General features: G+C 26.8%; 3 protein-coding genes across 6 annotated transcripts; 2 read left to right on the top strand and 1 right to left on the bottom strand.

Annotated features, from left to right (window-relative positions):
* Nucleotides 1-250: 250 nt before the first annotated feature.
* On the top strand, nucleotides 251-4,322 carry Bm11052 (Ammd protein, putative; the record flags this gene model as incomplete). 3 transcript variants are annotated; one of them, XM_043082386.1, is made up of 9 exons in its annotated part: nucleotides 251-388; nucleotides 453-537; nucleotides 651-733; nucleotides 921-1,058; nucleotides 1,509-1,584; nucleotides 1,894-1,999; nucleotides 2,238-2,412; nucleotides 3,613-3,756; nucleotides 4,215-4,322. In XM_043082386.1, the coding sequence occupies 9 exons, from the start codon at nucleotides 251-253 to the stop codon at nucleotides 4,320-4,322; spliced, it is 1,053 nt and encodes a 350-aa protein (XP_042938320.1). The 3 variants fall into 3 exon arrangements, with proteins under 3 accessions (XP_042938320.1, XP_042938321.1, XP_042938322.1); XM_043082387.1 differs by lacking the exons at nucleotides 3,613-3,756; nucleotides 4,215-4,322 and adding an exon at nucleotides 2,974-2,982; XM_043082388.1 differs by lacking the exons at nucleotides 3,613-3,756; nucleotides 4,215-4,322 and adding an exon at nucleotides 2,590-2,688.
* A 1,009-nt stretch (nucleotides 4,323-5,331) lies between these two features.
* Bma-pptr-2 lies at nucleotides 5,332-9,677 on the top strand (the record flags this gene model as incomplete). Its single annotated transcript, XM_001896248.2, has 14 exons — nucleotides 5,332-5,367; nucleotides 5,633-5,839; nucleotides 5,978-6,086; nucleotides 6,263-6,369; nucleotides 6,485-6,577; nucleotides 6,857-6,967; nucleotides 7,375-7,467; nucleotides 7,737-8,006; nucleotides 8,194-8,328; nucleotides 8,474-8,593; nucleotides 8,762-8,889; nucleotides 9,018-9,192; nucleotides 9,337-9,459; nucleotides 9,546-9,677. 14 exons carry the CDS (start codon nucleotides 5,332-5,334, stop codon nucleotides 9,675-9,677), a joined length of 1,839 nt encoding a protein of 612 aa, XP_001896283.2.
* A 2,526-nt stretch (nucleotides 9,678-12,203) lies between these two features.
* On the bottom strand, nucleotides 12,204-20,710 carry Bma-npr-5 (conserved hypothetical protein,hypothetical protein; the record flags this gene model as incomplete). 2 transcript variants are annotated; one of them, XM_043082385.1, is made up of 7 exons in its annotated part: nucleotides 12,204-12,366; nucleotides 12,837-13,068; nucleotides 13,212-13,296; nucleotides 13,643-13,786; nucleotides 13,968-14,244; nucleotides 15,442-15,720; nucleotides 20,640-20,710. In XM_043082385.1, 7 exons carry the CDS (start codon nucleotides 20,708-20,710, stop codon nucleotides 12,204-12,206), a joined length of 1,251 nt encoding a protein of 416 aa, XP_042938319.1. The 2 variants fall into 2 exon arrangements, with proteins under 2 accessions (XP_042938319.1, XP_042938318.1); XM_043082384.1 differs by having other exon boundaries at nucleotides 12,204-12,315.
* Nucleotides 20,711-24,247: the final 3,537 nt, after the last annotated feature.

Genomic DNA, 24,247 nt, shown 5'->3' with positions numbered 1-24,247 from the left:
AAGATCTAACAACTAAGAAAAAAAAAAACAAAAGATCATTGCAATATTTTTTATGCAAATATTTAAATATCGTTTTTTTTTTTAATCCAAAATATGCAAATATTCTAGCTATTTATGCATTTTCTAAGCTTCTTCATTTATCGATTTAATTGGAATGCAATGAATTGCAATTGATAATTTCATTTATATCTTTTTTTCCTCTTCTTTTTTAATAGTAAAATAAGAAGAAGAAAGTTGTTGACAAAAGGTAATGTTGACAAAACGAGTTTTCTACCTGAACATTAACTGTCAAGCAGTGATGTCATGTCACCATGGTATTCGATGCACACAACAGGAATGCTTATATTCTCCAAGTCATTGGTCAACAATCTCAAAATCACCGGAATTGGTTACTTTTAGAAGTTTTCGTTTCGAATTTCATCCGGAAAGGGTTGCATACTTGTTATTTTCAGGTTATCGAAACATTCATCATCAATTTGCAGTCCTGCTATCGAGATAATCTGCAAACTGTTCCATTACAAACAATTCCATACGGAGGTTTAAACTTTGAAACGTATCATTTTCCTCCTTCCTAACTGATATCATTTATCAGAAACTGGAAACTAATTACTTCTTCTTTCGCAATTAATACTTCTATTGTATATTTCTAGATGGTAAACAAATAATTGATATTTGGGGTAATGAATTCGAGAGTACTAAAGCATTGGCATTGTTTCATGGTGGTTACTGGCAGGTCACTTCACTTTTATCTTTTAAGTTTAATTTGAAAGAATTTAACACAAAAAAAAAGGAAAAAAGATAAATTAAGAAAAAAAAAAAAATTTGACAGAAAGATTTTGATTTTAAATATTTACACTATTTGATGAGATAAAATAATATTTAAAATGATTAGTAGTAGTTCAATTGTTGAATTCATCCAGGAAGGAGATCGGAAACTGTTTACGAGTCCGGTAAAAGCGCTTGTTGACAACGGTATTGTAGTAGCTTGTATTGGATATGATTTTGCTACTACCATTTGTTTAAATGACGTGATAGAACAGGGAGCAAAAGCACTTCACGTAAGTGTAATAAAAGTTTATTCTAGTAAAGTTAATTAGATAAATAAAATTTAATTATATCAAATTATTGAGTTCTATAGATTTATGAATAAGTTTAATTGTTGAATCAAATGGTAAAATTTAAATTTAATATTTGTATTAGTAATTTTATTTTTTCCTAAATATTATCAAAAAGTATCAGCGATTGTTAACCGGAAGTTATCAAAATGATTAATGGAAGAGAGCATTCGTAGCTTTGCTGAAAGCAAAAAGTTTTGAAGAAGTTTTTGTAATCATAACAACTGGTAGAATAAATAAAATGGAATACAATCGACTTTTCATCTGCTCGAATTTATTTTTTTTTTTTTTTTTTTTAAAAAAAAGTGGTAGCGAAATAATCTTTAAAAATGTAAAAAAGAGATTAATTAGCAAACACCTGTAGACAAGTTTTTTTTTTTTTTTTTTTAATAGTTTTTAGCAAAACGTTGGCCTTGGAAGAGATTATCGGTTGGAGGACATAGCGCTGGGGCGCATTTAGCCATCTCTGGTAAGTAACTGTCGCTTTTTTTTTTTTTAAATTGCTTCTTTCATTTTCAATTTCAACTATCATTTTTATAAATAAAGCATGAAAAAAAAAAAAAAAGACAGGTAATGATGCATATTGAAAATAAGATTTTATGGCTCTGATTTAACGACATTGATTAACATTTACCTATGGTTATGGGCATAAAGAAATATTATTGATATTTAGTATTCAAAAGCAAATTCATTTCTGATATAATTATTCCAAAAAAAAATTCTATTCTATTATTCAATTTCATTTATTCTTTCAAATTTTTTAAATCTATTATTGAAGCATTAAAGCGCACAATGGATGCGCATCGATACGAAAAAATTGTACTCTTTTCTGGTATCTATGATCTTAAACCTTTATTGGATACATATATTGGAAAAGCAATCAAGTAAAGTTTGTATTTAATATTAAAATTTAATCATAGCTAATTAATCTTATACTAAAGAATAGATTTTAAATTAATAGCATTTCAGTTGAAAAAAAAAAATTTAAGCAATCTTTTCACCACCAGATGAAATACATTTAATTGCAATACCCATTGTTTTTTATTTTTTTTTTGGTGGGGGGGGGGGTAGAAATATGACGCATTTCAGGAGTAGAATATAGCTATCAATGTTAAATTTTAGTTTAAGCTTAGCTGAAGCTGAAACTCTCAGTATTACTAGCTTGGATGAAATGTCGGTAGAATTATTGGCTATTGTTGGTGCTGATGAATCACCAAAGTTCAAAGAGCAAAGCCAGCATATTGTCGAGAATTACGTGAGTAAACGTTATCCGATGACAATATCAGATTGTTACAAGGTTATTGGTTTATAAAAGGATAAATTTTTTCTAAAAAAAGTGTAACTTTGATATTAAAACACTCATCAAAGCATATGAAATGATCAAATGTGCTTATCATTTATTATTATCAATTCTTTGATAATAACTAATTTTATCTTATTTTTACTAAAATGAAACAAATATTTGACTTTTCAGATTATTCCAGGCGAAGATCATTTCACTTTGATCACTAGCTTAAGTGATAAAAACTCAACAGCAACAAAAGAATTGCTCCGTTTTATTCTTCAAAAATAATTTCCCAAAATTTCGTCTTCTTCTTCTTCTAATTTTAATCCATCAAATTGCTCCAAATTTTCCTAAATAGCAAAATGGGAATATTGCATCATTTTGAAATACTCATTTATTTTCTTTTTATTTTTTGTTTTTGCTTTTTTTTTCTGGACTGATTTCTTTAAATAAATGTGCTAAATGTGACACTTATAGCAATTGTCATAAATTATTTGATGACTTAAAAACAAAATATAAAAATATAAATGAGAGAGTTATAAAGGAAGCAATCATTGTTTTCATATTCTGAAGAGTGAATAGCCAGAAGATCGGTTGACAGAGTATAATATTTTCATATTATGAGCAAGAATGATCCATGGATTGAAGCTTTCATACCAGTCAGGTGAGTTAATCAGCTTTCATATCAGTCAGGTGAGTTAATCAGCTTTCATACCAGTCAGGTGAGTTAATCAGCTTTCATACCAGTCAGGTGAGTTAATCAGCTTTCATACCAGTCAGGTGAGTTAATCAGCTTTTATACCAGTCAGGTGAGTTAATCAGCTTTTATACCAGTCAGGTGATTTAATCAATCTTCATATCAGTCAGGTGATTTAATCAATTCTCAGGTAACTACGAGGTAAATCTGTCAAAATGTCTCTTCCATTCAGTGGAATGACAATGATTTTTCTCGACATATAAATGAAATTTGATGTCATTTTGTAGGATAATTCTAAATTTGATCACATTCAGTATATTCAACATTATGTTATCTCAGTGCTGCAAGAAATCATCAGTGAAAATAGATCATGTAAAGCTTTTATTTGAATTAAGGAATTAAGATCAAAGATGAAAATACAATAAATACTAAAAAGCATATCATAAAATAATATTAAATATTAAATGACACATTTCTATTTGCAAATTTGTAATAATAAGGCAAAAAAAATTGAGATTTCATTGCCTACAATGAAAGATAATCGAAATCGAACTGATAAGACGCAATCTTCAATGGAAAATGTATTGGTGGAACAGAAGGAGGAAGATTCTTTCGCTAAAAAAAGACCAATAAAACGTCTTGCAAAACGAAGTATTGAAGTGAGAGTTATTCTCGATAATGTTTACTGATATATTTACTGATTTATTTATTTACTGATATACTGATTTGTTTATTTACTGATATGCTGATTTATTTATTTACTGACATATTTAATATTTAACTGAATGAAAGAATTTCTGATAAGTGAAAGAAAGCTAAATAGTGTTGTTGTTAGTAAGATGATCAGATGATGTAAATTGAAAAATTATCATTGCCTTAGGAAATTTATTTATTAATTTATTTTTTCTAATCCTTCGGAAACATCAAACTTATTTATTTATTTTTTTTCTAAAGAAAAAAAAAAAGAAAGGAATGTTTAGAAATCTAATAGTATATGCTTCTTCTTTTTTTTTTTTTAAAAAAAAAAAACGTTTACGTAAGCTTATTTAAACGACGTACAAAATCGTTTATCATACATTAATTACCTGCCAAAAAACTCCTACAATTATAATTATAGATTCGATTAAAAGCACCGGTGGACAGAGAACGAGAAGATTACAAAACACTAAAAGGAATTAAACTACCAATGAGTGATGCAATGAGCGATGTTGAACTCGAGAAATGATTTGAACTCGAGAAATGATCACAATATAGCGCATATTTACATGTTCTCATCAAATATTTCTTGTTTTCAAATTATATCATTAAAAAAAAAAAAAAAAAAAAAGCACCACTAAATGTATATATTTTGTTTCCTCATTCTCATACCTAACAGAATCATGACAATTTACATATGCTAAAAATTTTCAAATATTAATTGAAAGCAATTTCTCATAGAAAATTGAAAAGAGAAGCGAAAGAGAGCAAAAGTTCAAGTTAAACTATCAAATTATCAGTGTTGCTAGGAATGCTATCAATGTTTATCATTGTTCTTTTCTAACTTTTATTTGTTTATTTACTGTTCACTGCTAACATTTCTCCACATAACTACTAGTCTAGCATAACATGTGGAAATGGAATAGTTTAATCCCTCCAGAGATACTTCCTGAAATTTTATCACAATGACATCTACCTGTTCCTATCTCCAAGTTAGCAATCACAATGGAGACGAGTAACTTTGCATGAAGTCTCTGTTGGGCCGCGTTTAAAATTTGAAGCTCAGTGTTTGGTTGTAAAAAGATTGTTCGCGCGGGTGGATATTTACCCAATTGACAGGTTGCTGTGAGATGGGTTGCAGAAAGGGTAATAGTGAAATTGGAATTTTGGTTTGCTGTGATCGTTTTCTTCCGGCGAATGAGCATTTTAGATTGTGAGGAGATGAAATAAATTGGAAATGAGTGGAGAAGATAGCAATGGAATTTTCCTTCTTTGGTTCAGCACTCCTCTTATCATTGGGTATAGTGTATGTGGAATTTGACTGATATCTGTTGATATGCTGACAATATCAGTGAATGTTATGGGTATCGTGCTCTAATATTTGAATGATGTAGAGATATGCTACGTGTTTGATGTTTGCAAAATCAACCGGACGATCGGTTACTGTTGTACGTTTGTGAAGCACAATTCAAAAAGAATTCAAACTGTTTGCCGGAGCTACTTCTACTTTTCGCGAGAGCCGTCTGCTCGCCAATAGCATGCTCAAGTCCCGCAAAAAGGACAAAGACGGCAAAGTATGTATCTTTGAATACTTATGGCTAATAGATATTATAAGAGCTCTAGGAGGAAGAAGCATGTTTGTTTTAAAGATATCTCTCCGGAAATAGTTTATCATCTTTTTCTTTCGGGATTTTTGGATAAACTTGTGAGTTTAATACCGAAGCAAAAGTTTTTATTGACATGTAAATCAGACATGTTGTTTTATAATATTTCACTGTAGTTAATGTCAAATAGTTCATGTAAAGTTTTCATCACTTTTGCGTCTTATTTTTTTTGCAGAACGATAAAGAAGAGAAAAAGCAAGAAAAAATACGAAAAGAGAATAAGGACGAGATTAACAAGAAAGAAGAGAAGCAAACAGGCGCTAACAATCATATGAATGGGATGACAACAGCAACAGCAGCATCGATTCCCCAAATCAAGGCGGAAGATGTTTCTGATGAAACAATTCCAGCTGATGCTCCACCTCCAACGTCTCTAAAAAAGGTATACTAGAAAGAAAGAAAGATATCTTAGAATCGGTTTTTTTCTTCAGATATCATTTTTGGTCTTCATCTTTTTTTTTTTTTTTTTTTTTTTTTGATATTTTGCAACTCTTTGTAATGGTAGTGTGTAATTTTGCAGCAAGCACTTGCGGGTGGACCAGCACTAACCAGACGTGATCGAAGACAAAGCAGTTCTTTATTTTTAGTATCCACCAATCGAGAACTTGTGAAATTGCCGAATATAAAAGGTTTTTTCTTCCATTAGTAGTATCAGTTATTTTGTGTAACTTAACTTGCTATATATTCAACCTTTATAATGAGCATTCAAGTAATTTTCTTTTTTCAATAGCAATAAGTAATAAATGTTAAAAAGTCGTACTGAGATTTGTCTATGTAAATGATGGATGGTTTACATAATTTTTAGATGCCGAATCTAACGCACGAGAGGAACTGTTTATCCAGAAGCTACGCCAGTGTTCAGTTGTTTTTGATTTTGCTGTTGATCCTTTGTCAGACTTGAAATATAAAGAAGTTTGTTTCATCTTTTTGTATCGTGGGTTTCTTCAAAATACTACGTATTTTATTTTATGATCAAAAACGATCTGTATTTTTGTATTATCAATTATAGTTTTAATTTTTCATGCAGGTAAAGCGAACAACGTTGAACGAACTGACAGATTACATTCTTAGTTGTCAGAATGTTGTTACGGAAGCTATATATCCAGAAGTTATTAGCATGGTAAACTTTACATTTAATGTACTGTCCTTATTTAATGTGCTTTTTCGCTTCTCTTGCCAGTAAGCTCTCTTTCTTTTTATCAGTGCTTCTTTTCTTACATTGGTTTAAGTCGATTTTTTCGAAGTTTTTTCGGATACGAAAGTATGGATAAAATATATGGTTCCACTACTATTTAGGTGCCTGTGGTGTCATGGGCTGTTAATTCTTCATTGTTACAGACTGAAGAGATGATCACAAAAATCTAAATCTTCATTGAGCCTAATTAATATTATATTTTAGCTCGGTTCTAATCTTTTCCGCGTCTTATCTCCACCGTCAAATCCAACGGGTGCTGAATTCGATCCAGATGAAGATGAACCCACATTAGAAGCTGCTTGGCCTCATTTGCAGGTTATTATAGAAATTTGAAGCTGTTCTTATACAAAAAAAGAAAGTAAAGGTCGCAGATGAGGTAAAAAAAAAAAAACTTCCAGTTTTTGTTCAGTAATATATTTAGTTCAGCTCATTTAAGTTCATCTTAATGATAACGTTCTTGCAGTTAATGAGTAAGCCATGTTAGTTTTTCGATTACTCAACTAATACCTCTCAAGAAAATTGAGGTATGAGGTTGGTGCGGAAAAAGTTACGTATTCCCAAAGCAAAAATTCCATTAGTTTATTCGTCGAATATTTGAAAGGGATCTTTCTCTACATGACATTGTTAGAGCCATTATAAACAACTATGAATCAAATGTGTGTAGTGAGAATAAGTTGCTGCTTAATTAATTCTGTAGGAAGTTGTTTAGATTTATGTTGCAGCTGGTGTATGAGTTTTTTTTGCGTTTCCTGGAATCAGCAGACTTTCAACCGAGTATTGCAAAGCGTTATATTGACCAGAAATTTGTCTTAAAGGTATGGATTTCATGTTGGTTAGGCAGATATTGCCAGAGCATAAGGTATTAGTATAAAAAATATTCCACTGTGTTCTCTACGTTTTTTTTAGTTGTTGTTTAAGGCGCTGAGTTAGAAACCAAACTGTAGTTGTCCAATATTTTAATTTTAATCTCTTAAAATCTTCATATATCTTCAGCCCTTTTCAACATAAACTAATAATGACGACTTTCATTTCTTTTTTTATTTAACATAATTTTGAAGTCATATATTATTCATTTATGTTTTAGCTTATCGAACTGTCGGATAGTGAAGATCCAAGAGAGCGTGATTTCTTAAAGACGACACTTCATCGGATCTATGGCAAATTTCTGGGTCTTAGGGCTTTCATGAGAAAGCATATAAATAATATATTTTATACATTCATTTATGAAACTGAACGACATAATGGTATTGCCGAGCTTTTGGAAATACTTGGCAGTATCATCAATGGATTCGCCTTACCGCTAAAAGAGGAGCATAAAACATTTCTTCTTCGTGTTCTTATTCCTCTCCACAAAGTAAAGTTGCTTTGTCTGTTAAAGAGAACTATCATTATTATATCCTGTAAGATATTTACTGCCAGTACTCTTCCCTTTCTGTGATATGATATTTAGTAAATAATCTTTTTTTATTCAATGTAATTTTGAAGTCATATGACCTAATTCTTGTAATACTCTTATTATTTGTATATTCCTATTGTTTTAGGTAAAATCTCTCTCTGTATATCACCCACAGTTGGCGTATTGTGTGGTTCAATTCCTGGAGAAAGATCCTACTCTCACTGAACCAGTGATCTTATCTCTGCTCAAATTCTGGCCCAAAGTTCATAGCCCAAAAGAGGTTGCGATTTGATAAGTAGTGTAAAGCATAAAACTGAAAACTATATAAGAACAAATGGAAATATTTGGTTTTTTTTTTTTTTTTTTCAAAAGAGCATAAAACTGCTTTTTTCGGTAGCAGTGGCTGATTAATGCTCATTTTACAGGTAATGTTTTTAAATGAGTTTGAGGAGATTTTGGATGTCATTGAGCCAGCTGAATTTCAAAAGGTGATGGTACCGCTTTTCCAGCAGCTAGCAAGATGTGTTTCTTCACCACATTTTCAGGTTAATGCAGTTTTTGTTTATTATAAAGATGAGAACGGGTTAATATAATATGATTGTTGAATGGTTTTGCACGTGTTGGAATAGTAAAGGAGAAAGGCAGATTTTATTTTATTCATTCTTTATTTATTATGAGAAATGCACATGAGCCTCCAAGAATTTTTGTTTTAGGTAGCCGAAAGAGCGCTTTATTATTGGAACAATGAATATGTCATGTCATTAATCAGTGACAATGCTGTTGTGATCTTACCCATCATGTTTCCTGCGCTCTATCGAAATTCGAAAAATCACTGGAACAAGTAAACCAGTTTTGTCACTTTTTACGTAAAAGACTACAACTACTTTTTTTGTTTAGGTTTGGACTTACAGACGAACCAGTGAATTAGAAATAAACTAGTTGTCTTCGTTAATACGTTATTTGTTATAGAACAATTCATGGGCTTATTTATAATGCACTCAAATTATTTATGGAAATTAATCAGAGGCTTTTCGATGAATGCTCTCAAAATTTTAATCGTGAACGTGAAGACGAAAGTACTAAATTGAAGGAAAAAATACTGAAGTGGGAAATGATCGAAAGGAAAGCACGTCAAAATCCTCAGGTTTATGAATACACTTTTATTCATTTAATCAAATGATTAAAATTCTTTTTATGAATAAACACCCTGTGCTAAGAGTTCTTCATATACTTGGCTTATTCCTCCACATCCTATCAGTTCTGTTAATGAAAATTGTATACATTCTAGTTCTCGGAAGTCAGTCAACAGTTGCAGAATACTTGTAGTTCATTAGCACAACTTTCGATTAATGAAAATGCAGGAATAGAACCTGTGGATCCAACAAAAATCAAGCAACAAGCAGCACGATATGTACGTATGTTAAATGTGAATTGACTTTGTTCTTTTTAAAAATTCGTTCATTTCTTTTCATAAAAGAATAATTGCTTTACCTTCAGGCGGTAGACTATGTCCAAGAACGGCCGTTAGTGCGTCGAAAGAGCGAACTGCCGCATGATCCAAACACTGATCGAGCGTTGGATGAGCATCGACGACATGATCCTTATTTGTCTACTGTACCACATGAATAGACTAAAGTGCTTACTTGCATAGGTAATCTTATCTAGAATGGTTTTTCCTGAGCTGAAGATGAGTAGCAGCAAAAAAGATAGACAAGCTATCATCAAAATTACTCTGGTATTCGAATATATTCTCGATGTTTTTGAAATGGACAGACGGCTGTTATCGTTACACTCTTCTGTTCCATCCATTTTCCGAAATCTGTCATTCAGTTCGTCCAATTCAAGTTCCTGTCTTTTCGGCAGTGTTTTAGTTTGTATAATGTGTATATCGTGGTAAGTTTTCGTAGCATCCTAGACATTCCTTTCGGTCATTGGATCGTTATTAAAATTCTTTCCTCTTTTATACTGTTATCCTAAACTCATCGTGGACATTCGTTTGTTTTTTCTAAGCTTTCAATTGTGCTCTTTGCAGTACGCTTTGTTCAGAGATTCGCAATTTCCATCCTCCATGATAACATGCTTTTTTAATTTTGAGTTTTCATTTTTTGTATATTTTCTATGCATTTCGTGTATGCACGCGTCCTAGCCTCATTTCAGCAAAATAATATTGAATTAGGAATGATATATTTCTTTGTTAGGATATTCCTTTCTAAAGTATCTGGGATATGCCGGCAGCTTTTGCCGATGTTAATGCATGTAATTATTCATCGTAAAGCTGTTTATTGTGGTATGAATTCTTTTGCAATACTGATTACTCTTTCTTTTATGCTAAACAGCAATGCATCCAACGTTGCATAGAATCGATTTACAAAAATAGTTGAAGAGATGCTCTGACAATTATTTAATTGCTGTCCAAGCTTTTATAGAGCACTGCTGATCTTCTGGTGTATTCTTTGCTAAGTAAGTGTTGAATTTTTAGTACAATGAAGTCTTGTCCATTGTTGTCATTGTTGATATTTGTTATTACTATTATCATTATTATTATTATTATTATTATTATTACTTTTACCAAAAAAATTATTGTTTTTCTTTCTTGGTAAGAAGAAGTTCTCAGATGTTTTCAGGATCTGTGATTTCTCTAAGCCATTGAACATATAAGTTAAATCTTATAATTTGGCGTGTTTCGCTGTTTTTCTGCTTAATGTTTCGCATCGTATATTATCAGTCATCTAGGTATTGTAGCAAATTTATAGCAAATCTTGGTTTTAAATTTTGTTTTTCAAGTATGTTATAGGGTCTGCTTACATTTAACGTAAGAATAGTTTTGATGGTTTGTTTTACTGTGCCAGTTAGATAAGTTTTCTTAGTTCGAAATGAGGATAATGCTCAAAATTCAGGTGATGTGGTTACCAGTTGATAGGTTGAAAAGTCTTTTAGGAAAAGGGAAGTTGATTTTCTTTTTTTTTTTTTTTTTGAGATACTGTGATGGATCCGATGTGTAGTGTGGAGGATGGGTATCACATAGAAGTTACTGTTATATGAGCATATTTTCCTTGTATATTTCTATACATTTTCCATTCTTAATATGTTGAATTTTTAATAAATTGGTAACACTTCATATTTTGTATCATTCCGTTTTTCTGCACTGGAAGTTGACCAAGGACTGTTAAAGGATACCAGTTTTGTTGACAAGTGTCATTTGAAGCTGCTTAGTTGACCTGTGGCTTCTTTGGTATTTTGTTCATCCCAAAGTTACTTATGTGTTATATTTTCGATAATATCTTAGTAAATACTCGTATATTCTCATTGAAATTTCCATTTTCCGGGGCATTGTTAGTGGACAAGACGAATCAAGAAGAAGGGTTTTTCATCGGAACGGTACTCTGAATACCCAACTCTCAAGTAATATGGTGGTTATAAAGAGTCCTCAAGTCGTTTATTAGCATATTAAGATGGTGAGGGTCGTTGATTTCGACGAATAGTTGATTCTTGTTCTCCCGCGGTGGTCACTAATGTTTGACGAATAATTGATCCTTGTTCTTCCACAGTGATTCGTTAATGTTCGACGAATAATTGATCCTTATTCTTCCGTGGTAAGTAATTTAGTTTCTTTTATGTACAATCTTTAGTAACATAATTCATATCTGTATGCAATTAGCAATATCCAATATATACAAAAAAAAAAAAAAAAGGCGAAATTATTGGTACTCCAAATTGATACCAATATTAATTTGTTCAAAACTTTACAAAAGTTTGTATAAAATTATTGATCTAAATGTTCTTCAGCATATTTCTTTCATTTTTTTTTCTCTGTATTAGAAAAAAGTATAGATAGTGAGTGATTTAGTAATATTCAATTATTACTCTAGCAGATTTGATAATAAGCATAAAATATACAATTGTAGACAAATCAATTCAACAATTAAAGATTTGAACATTTGAGCATTTGTTTTAGAAAGGAAAATAACTGGTTAACTGGTAAATGATAAGAAGAGAAGTTATATAAAATATAGGCACATTAATATACTCAATCAAAAATTCTTTCTCCTCTTTGAGTCAAAAATTTACAAATTTCTTCCGATTAATTCCATTCATCGATTATTCTATTTATGCATCATTCATTTTATTTAAGCAATTTATAAACGTTTATTTCATTCATATCAATCGTTCCGCTTCTATGGTTAGATAATTCTTCGAATTTGTCAAACCATTCCTGAGATGTGATTTTTGCATATCATTTCTGCTTGATGGTTCTCTATTTAACATGCTGCAATAAGTGCCATCAAACGATTCCGGAATACATCTATGCCAAATAATACTATAAATAAACTCATCATATTTATTACAAGCTTTATAATATTCAGACTAATATAGCATATTAATATTAATTTACTTTTCTCACATTAAAAAATAAAAATTCAATTTCTAGAAGTAAAATTTTGTTTGTTAATTCTAATTCAACAATTAAAATAACTCTTACCTAATCTCTCTACTAATTCAACAATTAAAATAACTCTTACCTAATCTCTCTACTAATTCAACAATTAAAATAACTCTTACCTAATCTCTCTACTAATTCAACAATTAAAATAACTCTTACCTAATCTCTCTACTAATTCAACAATTAAAATAACTCTTACCTAATCTCTCTACTAATTCAACAATTAAAATAACTCTTACCTAATCTCTCTACTAATTCAACTAAACAAATCTTTTGATAATTTAATTTAATAAAATGAAATTAGTAATGCAATTATTAGCATAAAATGAGATATATACATATATTACCAAGCAGTGGAGCGAAATGCGTTTGATTTACGATGCATTGAACTAATGCGCGAAATTGTTGTGCCAAATGCATTAAATGAAACACTGAAACGTGGCATTTGTGTGTGCGCTTTTTTCCTCTTTGTTAGCCAGAAAAAGAGGAGTGGATTCCAGATGACAGTTGACATTGCTATCACATGAGCTAATAATGGCCAGAAGAATGGTTGTTCGAGCAGAAACAATGGTTCTAATTCTGAAATATCAAGGTGATAAGCTCTCTTCATTCATAGTTTTTATCAATTCTTTGTAAAAATTTTATCAAATGACAAATGATAAGATAAATCTTGAAAGTTTCTTATTTTTGATGCTAAATAAAAGAAAGAAATAATAATTTACTAAAATCTTTCAGCATATTAACAACTGTAAGTGGCAGCCAACATCCGATAAATGCAATTACCATACCGATAAGTATATAATTAACCTATAAGTAATCTCAATTAACCTATGAGAAAAAAAAAAAAAATCTGATCAGTTCAAAAAAATACCAATTGATAATTTGTGTAGAATTTTTAACATATTGCTTACAATTTAACAATTATCAATAAGTTAATCATATTTGTAGTTTTTTTAAATAAATCATCCCAAAGCATTAAATATTTTCCCAAGAAAGTCTCAAATGAAATTGCATCATCTTTTTCATTCATTAATGATAAGAAGATAATAAGTGAGAATTATCAAAATATATCATTTTCAAATTTACAAAATCTTTTTTTCAATTTTATTAATACTTAACAAAATTTACGAACGAATTTCTTCATCTAACTTACTCGTTTTCTTCGATTTGTTGCTTCTTCACGTTGAGCAATTGATAAACTTTTACTGAATTGTACATTTTGAATAATCATATCACTGGCAACTTTTGCTAATATTCGAGCATAGCAATATGTTATAATTGTTAATGGAATAACAAACTAAACAATTTCTTTCAATTTCATATTTTAGTTTTATTTACAAAAAAAAAAAAAAAAAAAAGCACAAAGAGAAAATAACAATAACTTTCTGTGAAGAAGAAAATATCAAAATTCTATTAATTCCAATCGACCAATCTACTGTCAGTGCTTAAATTTAACTTTTTTTTTTTTTCAAATTTACCTGTAATAGAACAACAGATGATCCATAGAGACGTCGAGGCATTTCACCATTCCAATTAATTTCATCGCAAAAAAGACCACAGAATGGTGCAGTATTATTTGGTACATAGTATGCACCATCAACAAGTTCATAACTCATAAGATATGGTATATTAATCATTGTACTAACCACCCAGATAAAAGCAGTAACTAGGCCTGCTTGGCTTATGGATACAGGTGCACGAATTGGCCCCATAATATGAACAAATTTATCAATTGCTATAGCTGTTAAACTCCAGCTGAAATTTTGAAAAAAAAAAAAAAAAAATATCAATTTTATTCTTAATTTCAATATAATGGTATTGTTCAACAAGTTTCAATTAGCTAATCGTATATCAAATTTTACTAATTAGCCTAAAATCTCATTTTAAGTTAAATATTTCAATGTTTGTGCTAAAATTGAAGTGACTATTTCTTTAACAGTACTTTTCAAAAAAAAAAAAAAAAAAAAACTTCTAAATTTTCTAATTCATAATTGAAACTATCTTTTTTCTAAGCAATTATCTCTGTACTAAAAGTAATTCCAACAAGAAAGTTACAATGAAAATATTCTTTTTATAAAGTATAAAGTAAAGTTATTGAGATATAATTATGATTTAATGTCTCATTCTGCCTTCTGATAACTGTTGAAATGAAGGATACAAATAATTCCGAAATGGAAGTTACAGTAACTTTTTTTAAAAATTTATTTTAGTTTATTTTATTACTCTATTTTATTTTATTGTCAAAAGATATTTTAATTTATTTTATTTTATTACATGTCAAAAGATAAATTCTCTTTTTCATCATCACTTCTTAACTGATAACAGCTTTGCAACTAAATCATATGATTGAACTGTTAAACTCTTAACTCTATGAGTAACATATCATTTATAAGTGACAACTTTGAAAGACACAAATGATGCTAACAAAATTTTGCTACCTTTTCCACTTTATTTACATTCTTGAAATCACTATGAAGTGCAAAAGATATAAGAAATTGAAATTTTGATAAGAAATGAAAATTTCGATACATAAATAAATATTCAAATTGTAGAGTCAATTATTTCTTTATCACTAAGTTTATTAAAATTATCATCAATGTTCAATAAGAATTTTAAAATTGTTTAATTCATTGTTAATGAAATATAATTTCATATATTGTCATTATACTACAGCTATTTCCTTTCCTTTTTTTTTTTTCTTTTTAATCGTAAAATTTTCACACATTTTCAATTATTTTAAACAATAAAATTAAAAAAAAAAAAAAAAAAATCAAATTCTATGGTAATTAATGTATCCCTCTTCTTCTTCTTCTTCTTCGTTTTTTTTTTTTTTTTCACTCTTTTAATCTTCTGCTAAAAATGCTTTCAAGAATTATATATATATATTTAAAAGGTTGCTATGACTACCTTTTAAGACGATAAGGTTTTCTCTTCTGAATTAAATTTACTTACCTGGTTACGAAAACAGAGCATGAATTTGATAGTGGCATTAAACGGCACATTAAAGCACCAAATGTCCAATTCTTTGTTAATGCATACCATGGTGTTACAGGTATTGCGGTAACACATAGTAATAAATCAGTTATAATTAAATTGAGCAAAAAAATATTTCGAGCTGAACGAAGTCGTCGATTTTTTGTAAATGCAATTAAAACACTACCATTACCAGTAATACCAATGAGCATAAGAAGACCATAAAGAAATGAGAAAAGCACCTCAATTGTTAGCCATCTGTAATTATTATTAATTTATCTGTTATCTTTTTTTTTTTTTTTTGATATGATAAAGATAAAATTGTTAATTAATTAAGTAATTAATTATTTTTTTTTTTTTTGAAGGAAATAAAAGAGAAAATAGTAGAAATAAAAGATTGTTGAGAAATGAAAAACGAATGAATGAAAGGAATAATTTTGTGGAAAAAGTATGATTAATCATAGTGATATTAACTTATCATATAAAATTTAAAAATATTTAATGAAAATTTTAAATTTGATAACAAGAAGAGAAATATGAAAATTATATTTCCAAAAAAATCAATCAATAAGCATTTTGAGTTTGATCTATTTTTTTTTTTTTTTTTTTGATAATCAAAAGTCACAATCAAAAAGTTACACTCCTTGTATACAAAAGAACGATGGAATGTAATTTTCAATTTTCACTACTTTAACTGATCAATTTAAAATAAAAAAAAAAAAAATCCGTCTAAGAGATAAAAATTGATCTTCTTATCAGTCTCACATATCACACCTTTAATCATTATTATCACTGTTACCTTCTTACACATCACAGCTTGCAATCATTATCACTGTTATCTTGTTATCAGTTACATATCACAGCTTACAATCATTATCAAGTTATCTTCTAATCTGTTACATATCACAGCTTACAGCTATTATCATTGTTATCATCCTATCAGTTTCATATCATATTATGTTTTTGCTTTACAATAAAAAAATAGTTTCACTAATTTTGACAGCAAAACAAAGTAACATTTTAGTTTCAGCGCAAGCGTAAATGTTGCTTAAATGCAAAGTTCATGTAATTCAATACTGCTTTTTTGAATACATTAATTAGTGTTTATTTCAATTAGTGATTCTATTATCAGTTATCAGTTATCTATCATTACATAATCAGTTATTGAATTGCCAGGGGAAAAGAGTACATTAATTTGCATTTTCTTCTGATATTGTTTGATTATTTTGGTATCAGTTTGATATCAATGCTTTGATCTTTTAAATTATTATTTTTTTTTTTTGTTAAAGAGATAAAAAGAAGAGAGAAATTTTGAAATAATCACATTTCCGTTCTTCTTACTTCTCATTTCGTTATCTTTGACATTTCAGCAGTGATAATAATGCACTCTTCCGTTATATAAAATGGTTTTAAATGATAAAATGATGAATTATCTTGTCAATTTTCTCTCATCAATCATTTATCAATTAAAAATAAATGAAAAGTTCAATTGAATTAATAATTTTTTTGTCACAACATTAAATATTAGATTATTCCCATTAGGTTAGTATGTTTATGAAATAATTTTACGACAAAAAAGAAAAGGAAAAAATCTATTGGAAAGGTCATTTCCTGAACAGTCGTTTAGTGCGACTTCTAATCTCTCTTCACAAAATTTCAACTGTTAGTACATTTACTTTGAATTATACTTATTAAAAAAAAAAAATATGCAAATGTGGATTTTTTAAACCATATTCAATAGTTTTTAGTTTGCTCATACAATAAAAAATGGTTTCATTTAATAGTTCAATCATTTTGATCTTTGCTCATTAATAGATGCAAATTTCCAGAAATTTTTCACTAAAGATATTTGCTTATGAATTATCGTCTATTGTCAACTCTATGGTATATAATATAATCTTTTAAACCTTATCGTATACAAATAATTTTTGCTTGAAAGCACTATTTTGTTCAAATGTCACAAGAGAATACTTCTGATGTGACATTTGAACTTTGCCCTCATCTAAGTTTTACTGTTCCAAAAACATATGTTACTAACTTTTGATATATGGGGCAATCTTATCGGTATTCTGATGTGACATTTGAACTTTGCCCTCATCTAAGTTTTACTGTTCCAAAAACATATGTTACTAACTTTTGATATATAGGACAATCTTATCACTTCTTAAACTCATAATCTGATATTACTGAGAAAATTATAACCAAATATTAGTGTGTAATAATACTTTCAATGTGATGTTAATTAATGATTAATTAATTATTGTATGGAATAATTATTGATTACTAAAATCATTGATAAAGAAATATAAGTTAGCTATTGAAACTTTTTTGTGTCTTACTAAAAAGAAAAGCCATCATTATAGGATAACAATAAGCGATAACAACGAATAATTTTTTTAAATCAAAAAAAAAGGGACGAAACTTTAAGCAAGATTAAACATCAAATAAATAAAAGGTTAGTTGTTAAGCTGATAATAAGCAGATTTTACCTGTCATAATTATTTGATGATTCACTCTAAAAGATTTCATTAATGGTGACAGATTCGTCATAAACGTCATGAAAAAAAATTAATGAAATTAATGAATGAATTTTGATCCTTCGTATTTAGCTAAATTTCTGATTTCCACTTTATCACACCATCATACTGATATCATCATTAATATCAGATTAATGCCACCCTTTGATAACGATAACAATTTAAGCTATCAATTTTATTTATCAGTCAAATAAATTGTTGCACTGAATAAATTTCATTTATAAAACATTTATCGGAAATATAATTGAATAAGAAAATATGAAAAGTGATTTTTTTGAAAAAAAAAAAATTTATTCTGGCATTGTTTTCCTTTACTGAGGCCAAATTTCTTTGCATATTAAAATTTGAAAAACATTAGCGCATTGATTTATTCAATTCGTTGTGGCGCTAAAATTTCGATTTGGTGAAAATATTTGATGTAATTGTCATTTTTTTTTTTTTTTTTTTTGGTAATATATTTGACAAAAGGTAAAGGTAAAACTTGCATTTTTGGAATAAGTAAAAAATTTTGTAAGTATGCAAAAAAAAAAATTTTACAAATTGAAATGTTTTTGAAATATTTTTGCAATATAACAATAACTGTTCAATTATGGTATGATTTTAAAAAATTTAAATATTGGAAATTATTAGCTGTTCTTTTGGATGCTCGAATGAATAATTTTTGAATTCATTTATTTCATTATTTTTTTGAAATTATCGAAAATTAATTATCGTATGAAATTTTTTAATTAATTAAATTAAATATACATGAATTCATTTAATTTTAACTGTTAGAATATTAGTATTATTATTCAAACAATATTACTAATAATAATAATAATAATAATTTTTTTACAAAGTAATATTTTATTTCTTAAATTTTATCCAATAAAAAATTGACAATATTAGTTTGACACTTTTTTTTTATAAACTTTTTTCTTACATTTTTGAGAAAAATTTGAGAAAATTTTTTTTTTTTCCCATATAAACTAATTCGGAAATATCGAGTTTTTTTTTTTTTTTTTTTTTTTGCCCTATAAAGAATTTGAATAAAATAAAAAAGTGAAATAAAAAAAAGGGCCAATATTTATAGGGCAGATATTTGAATAATTATACTAGTAAACAAGTCCTAATGCGCCAGTTGTTACTTTCCACTTACGTCAGTACTCGAATTATTTTCCGCTCTTCCATCCAATACTACTAAAAATGCTCAAAACATTTAGCGCCTAACAAAATTAAATATTTTAAATAAATATCAATCAAAAAAAAAAAAAAAAAACTTACATATTCGATGATTAAAATTTATTTATTAGTTTTCTTATCAATAAAAAAATGTCAAATTACATTCACATATATTTTATCACTTTCTAAACCAAAATACTAATTCTTCTCATCAATGACATCATTCAAAAAAAAAAAAAAACTCTTTTCATTCCTCAACAATTTGAAACAATAATTTTTGTGAAAGAAGAAGAAGAAGAAAAAAAAGAAAGAAAGAACAAACTTATATTTACTTTGACAAATAGCGCCACATAAAAAAAAAAAAAAAAAAAAAAAAATTAGGCGGAAATGTTAAAGTTTTCTTTTTAGCCAAATGTAAAGTTTGCATTTTTCAATTTTTTTTTTTTTTGTTACTAAAATATTTTTTGTTGTTAGGAGAAGCAATCGAGTCAACTGATGCATTCCAAAAACAAAAAAAGAAAAAGAAAAATCTTATCCGATATTTTGTGAGTGTTAATACTTTTCAAGTATTCCTACTATAGAAATCCTTTATTCTCGTTTGAAAATTGAAATCAGCCATTTTCTTTACGTCATTACTTAATTCCAAACATTTTTTTTCAATCAATGAATTAAATTTTCTTACTTTTTTATACAAAGCTCTTAAAAATTTGAAATATTACAAAAAAAAAAAAAAAAACCTACAAAAAAAGTGTTAAAATTATCTATGACAAATTTAAAATTTGAAATTATAATTTTGCTATCGTTCTCGATTTTAAGTATAAATTACTAGTGTAATTCATAATACGGATCATTTCATTCAATTATTATTGATATTTCAAAAATTTATTTGTAATATTTTCATTTACTTTGATGGAAATTTTTCTTTTTTTTTTTTGAAAAAACAACTTTGAGAGATTTATTAAATTTTTTCTTTAAATTATTATTATAATTTATAATATGGATCATTTCATTCAATTATTATAGATGTTTCAAAAATTTATTAATATTTTCATTTACTTCGATCAAAGTTTGTTTTTTTTTTTTTGAAAAAACAACTTTGAGAGATTTATTAGTTTTTTTTTTTTTGCATTTCAATCATAACAGTAAATGAATGTGAAATTTAATTTTGCCAAAAATTTATGCTTTTTTTTTTCCTGTCAATATTGACAACATTCAATGTTAAATTGATGTGACATTACTTTAAATCTGTTTGATTATTATTTTATATCAACTTGACAATTTTAATAAATACAACCATTTGGATGTTTGATCAGTTGAAATTGAACAAAATGTGATTTAAATAAGAGACAAAAGTACAAAGTAGGATAGAAAGAATAAAAAATATTTTGACGGAAATATTTTTTGCAAAAAAAAAAAATAATAATATTACTATCATTCTATATTTAATGATTGCTAAAAAAAAAAAAAAAAAGCACTTACCTTGTGATATCATTAATGCCTCGAGCTAAGATTGCTTCGGTTATTTGCACACACTTTGTGTCATCGTCCATGCGCAATTGTCTCACAATTTGTCACAGCTTTTTTAACCAATGATCACAGGTTATTATTATTATTATTATCATTCAGTAGCAATAAAAATCAGTACTCATTGTTAAAATAGTTGCCGAATGATAAATAGAAATAATGCAATCCTGTTTTAACAATAATGATAATATTTGCAAGTGTTACTATTAACTATAATCACAATAATGCTAATGCTAATAGTAATAGTTGTGATAATAATAAAATGATAATAACAATGGAATAATCAGTGATAATGATAACGATGATGATGATGATGATAGTAAAAGTATCTGCTAACAATAACATTATCGATAAAGGCGGAGTTAATTCTAATTGTGAAAGGGAAAAGATTTTTTGGAACAAAAAAAAAAAAAAAATAAAAATGAAAAAAATAAAAAAAAAAATTTAAAAAAGGCAATAATTTTTAACAGTAATGAAGCATTAATTATTATAAACTGAAAATAATGGCAAATTTTTTGATGAATGAAACAAATAATTTAAAAAAAAAAAAAATTTCTTTCCCTAACTTTTCATTATTATTTTATTCTCATTTTTGTCATTTTTTTCTCCCTTTTTCTTCTTATTATTCTATCAAAAAAAAAAAAAAAAAAAAATGCTTCGTCTTCTTCTTTCTCATAAAAAAGTTTTTTCAATTTAAAATAAATTTTATCAAATATATTTTGTAACAAATCAACAGCAATCAATAATTCATTCATCCATTTATTGAAATGAATATTTTAAATATATTTCTCTAATATGTTATTATCATATTTCCTTCTCATTTTATCACTTTTTCTCTAGCATAACTAATCATGAATGCATGATTAGCTCAAAAATTTAAGTTCAATTTTATTTGAAATAATAATAAACTCATAAAAATTTTAATTGAAATTTTAACTCGAATGAATTCACTATTTCAAAATAAAATTTAATCATACATTTTACAACATAAATACGCAAATAAAGCATTAATTATTATTATTATTAATACTATTATTTGAAATAAATTTCTTACTTATTTCAAACTATTTCATATTTAGATCAAATTAATGATCTAAAATAAATGCACTAAATGTTTAATCTGATCTAAACATGTAATAATAACCTGATATGATATGATATGATAAGCTTAAAAATTATATCAGAAATAAAAGTTTTTTTTTTTTCTCTTTTCTTCCATAAACAGTAGAAAATAAAAAGAAACGGAACGGATTAAACCCATTCCTAAATACTTCTCAACAAAATACTTTGTTAAATTTGCCGATTGAGCAGCTGACATTTTGAAAATTTTACACAATTTCTAGCAGAGAAAAAGTTTTTTTTTTTTTTTTTTTTTTTTTTTTTTAGCAGAAAACTATTTGAAAAGGTATATTTTGAATGTTTACTTAATCCATCCAGTAATTAGTAGTAAAATTAATTTAAAAAAAGAAGAAAGTTATATTAATAAAATTAATATTAAATAAAAAGCAAAATTAGTATAATAAAATTAATATTAAATGAAAAAAAAAAAAAATTTGCTCATTTATCATATTTAAATGATACATTTCATTTTGGATGAAAAAATTGAGAGTGAAAATGAAAGTTATATGATACATTCATCCTTAATGTATTTACATTTTCGTAAGTTAAAATTATCTAACTAAAATGAAATAAAATGATATTACGAAAATATGATATGAAAAGCATACGACAATAAATGACATTTCTATGAGAATCTTTTTTTTTTCAATCTTTTACAGCAAGCGCAATTATCCTCATTGATAATAATCAAATTGTTTATTTTATAATTGATTAAATAAAAAAAAAAAAGAAAACTTAATCAGTTGAAAAAAAAAAAAAATTTTTTTTTTTTCTAGAAAAAAATTGAAAAATTTTTTGAAATTAAAAGAAAATGAATATTTAAAAAGTTAAATAAATATACCACAACCGTTTTTTAGTCCATTTTATGTGACAAATAAATGTGTTGGTTGACAAATATATATATATTTTCATTCCATTAAAAGTATTAAGTATTAAATAAAATTATTTTAATGATTTGAAATATTAGCTTTATCACTCTATTTATTATCACTTTTCTTCTGATAATTTTCAATGATAGAAAAAGGAAAATTTGTTTTGTTTATTTTTTAAATTTGTCAAATTTGATATTTATGAATAATAGATGAATGAACAGTGGATTTGTTATTTTCTGATCGATAATGCAAATATTTTTTGTGAAATTTTCAAATTAGAAAAGAATTGAAAAATTTTTTTTTTTTGAAAATAAAACAAAATGATTATTTTTAAAAAATTAAATAAATATATCAAAATCGTTTAACACTTTTTTTTTTTTTTTTTGAAAACAAAATTTTATAATATATATTCGTTACAATTTTTTTTTTTTTTTTTAGTTATTATTTCATTTTTTTTTTTTTTTTTTTTAAAAAAAATTATCAAACGATCGTCAAATGCGAATTTTAGCTTTAAATGAGGACACTTTGTTGGAAATAAATTCTAAATTAACATTATTTGGGACTAAGTTAAAAAGAATTTGCACAGTGGCGCATATATGCATTTTCTTTTCACATTTTTAATGATTTTCTTTTTTCTTTTTTATTTAATTTGAGCTTTTGCATGATTTAATTATCAGAAATAAATAAATGAAATAAAATGGAAGAAAAAAAAAAAAAAAAGTATAAAATGACACACAGATTTATTTCTCTTTTCGTAATTTATTTAATATTTTTAAAGATATAATAGAATAAAAAATGTTTCACTAATTTAGCAATTACTTTGTTTTTTTTTTCTTTTTTCTAATTACAATTAAGATATCTATTAGAAAGATTATTTAATGTTTACAGAAATATTTCATAAATAATTAAATTTGTATTCATAAAAATATTAATTGTATTAATGTATGCATAATTTAAATTTTAGATGATAATAAAGGAAATTTTTTTTTTTTTTTGCAAATTTATCAATTTTTGTATCAATTCTTATCAGTTTTCATACTTTACTTGTTAAAAGTTCATTGTAACTGATAACTTATTTATTCATTCTTACATTTGCTAAAAATTTTGCAACAACAAATTTATCAAATTTAGACTTTTTGCTGCTGAAAATTTTCATTTTTTTTCGTAAAACAAAAACGTTATGAATTGAATTTTTCTTTTTTTTTTTTCAAAAGTTAAAACATTCGAGAAAAAAAAAATCGAGAAAACATTTCATAGCATAAACAATAACAAAATACCAATAAATCATGACAGTTGTGAAATTATCAGGACATTTTCGTCGAGAATAAATAATTTCATTAGATCAGTAAAGAAGCAATGTAAGAGAGAACACTCATTAATAATTCATTCAGTTCGTTCTATTTCAAATAGTAATTCATTCCTGTGTGGGTGGATATTAGCAAATAAAATTTGAAGAACAAATTTAAATACATCCTTTTATTGTTGAGTGAAACAAACTAAACGAATAAAGAAAAATTAGAAGAAAAAAGAAAAATTTGATTTTTTAAAAAAAAAAAAAGTTAAACTTTAAAC

This window comes from Brugia malayi, assembly GCF_000002995.4.
Source record: "Brugia malayi strain FR3 genome assembly, contig: Bm_v4_Chr4_scaffold_001, whole genome shotgun sequence".
NCBI classification, from domain to species: domain Eukaryota; kingdom Metazoa; phylum Nematoda; class Chromadorea; order Rhabditida; family Onchocercidae; genus Brugia; species Brugia malayi.
Note: the sequence above shows the minus strand (reverse complement) of the source record. Positions and strands in the feature narration are given on the sequence as shown.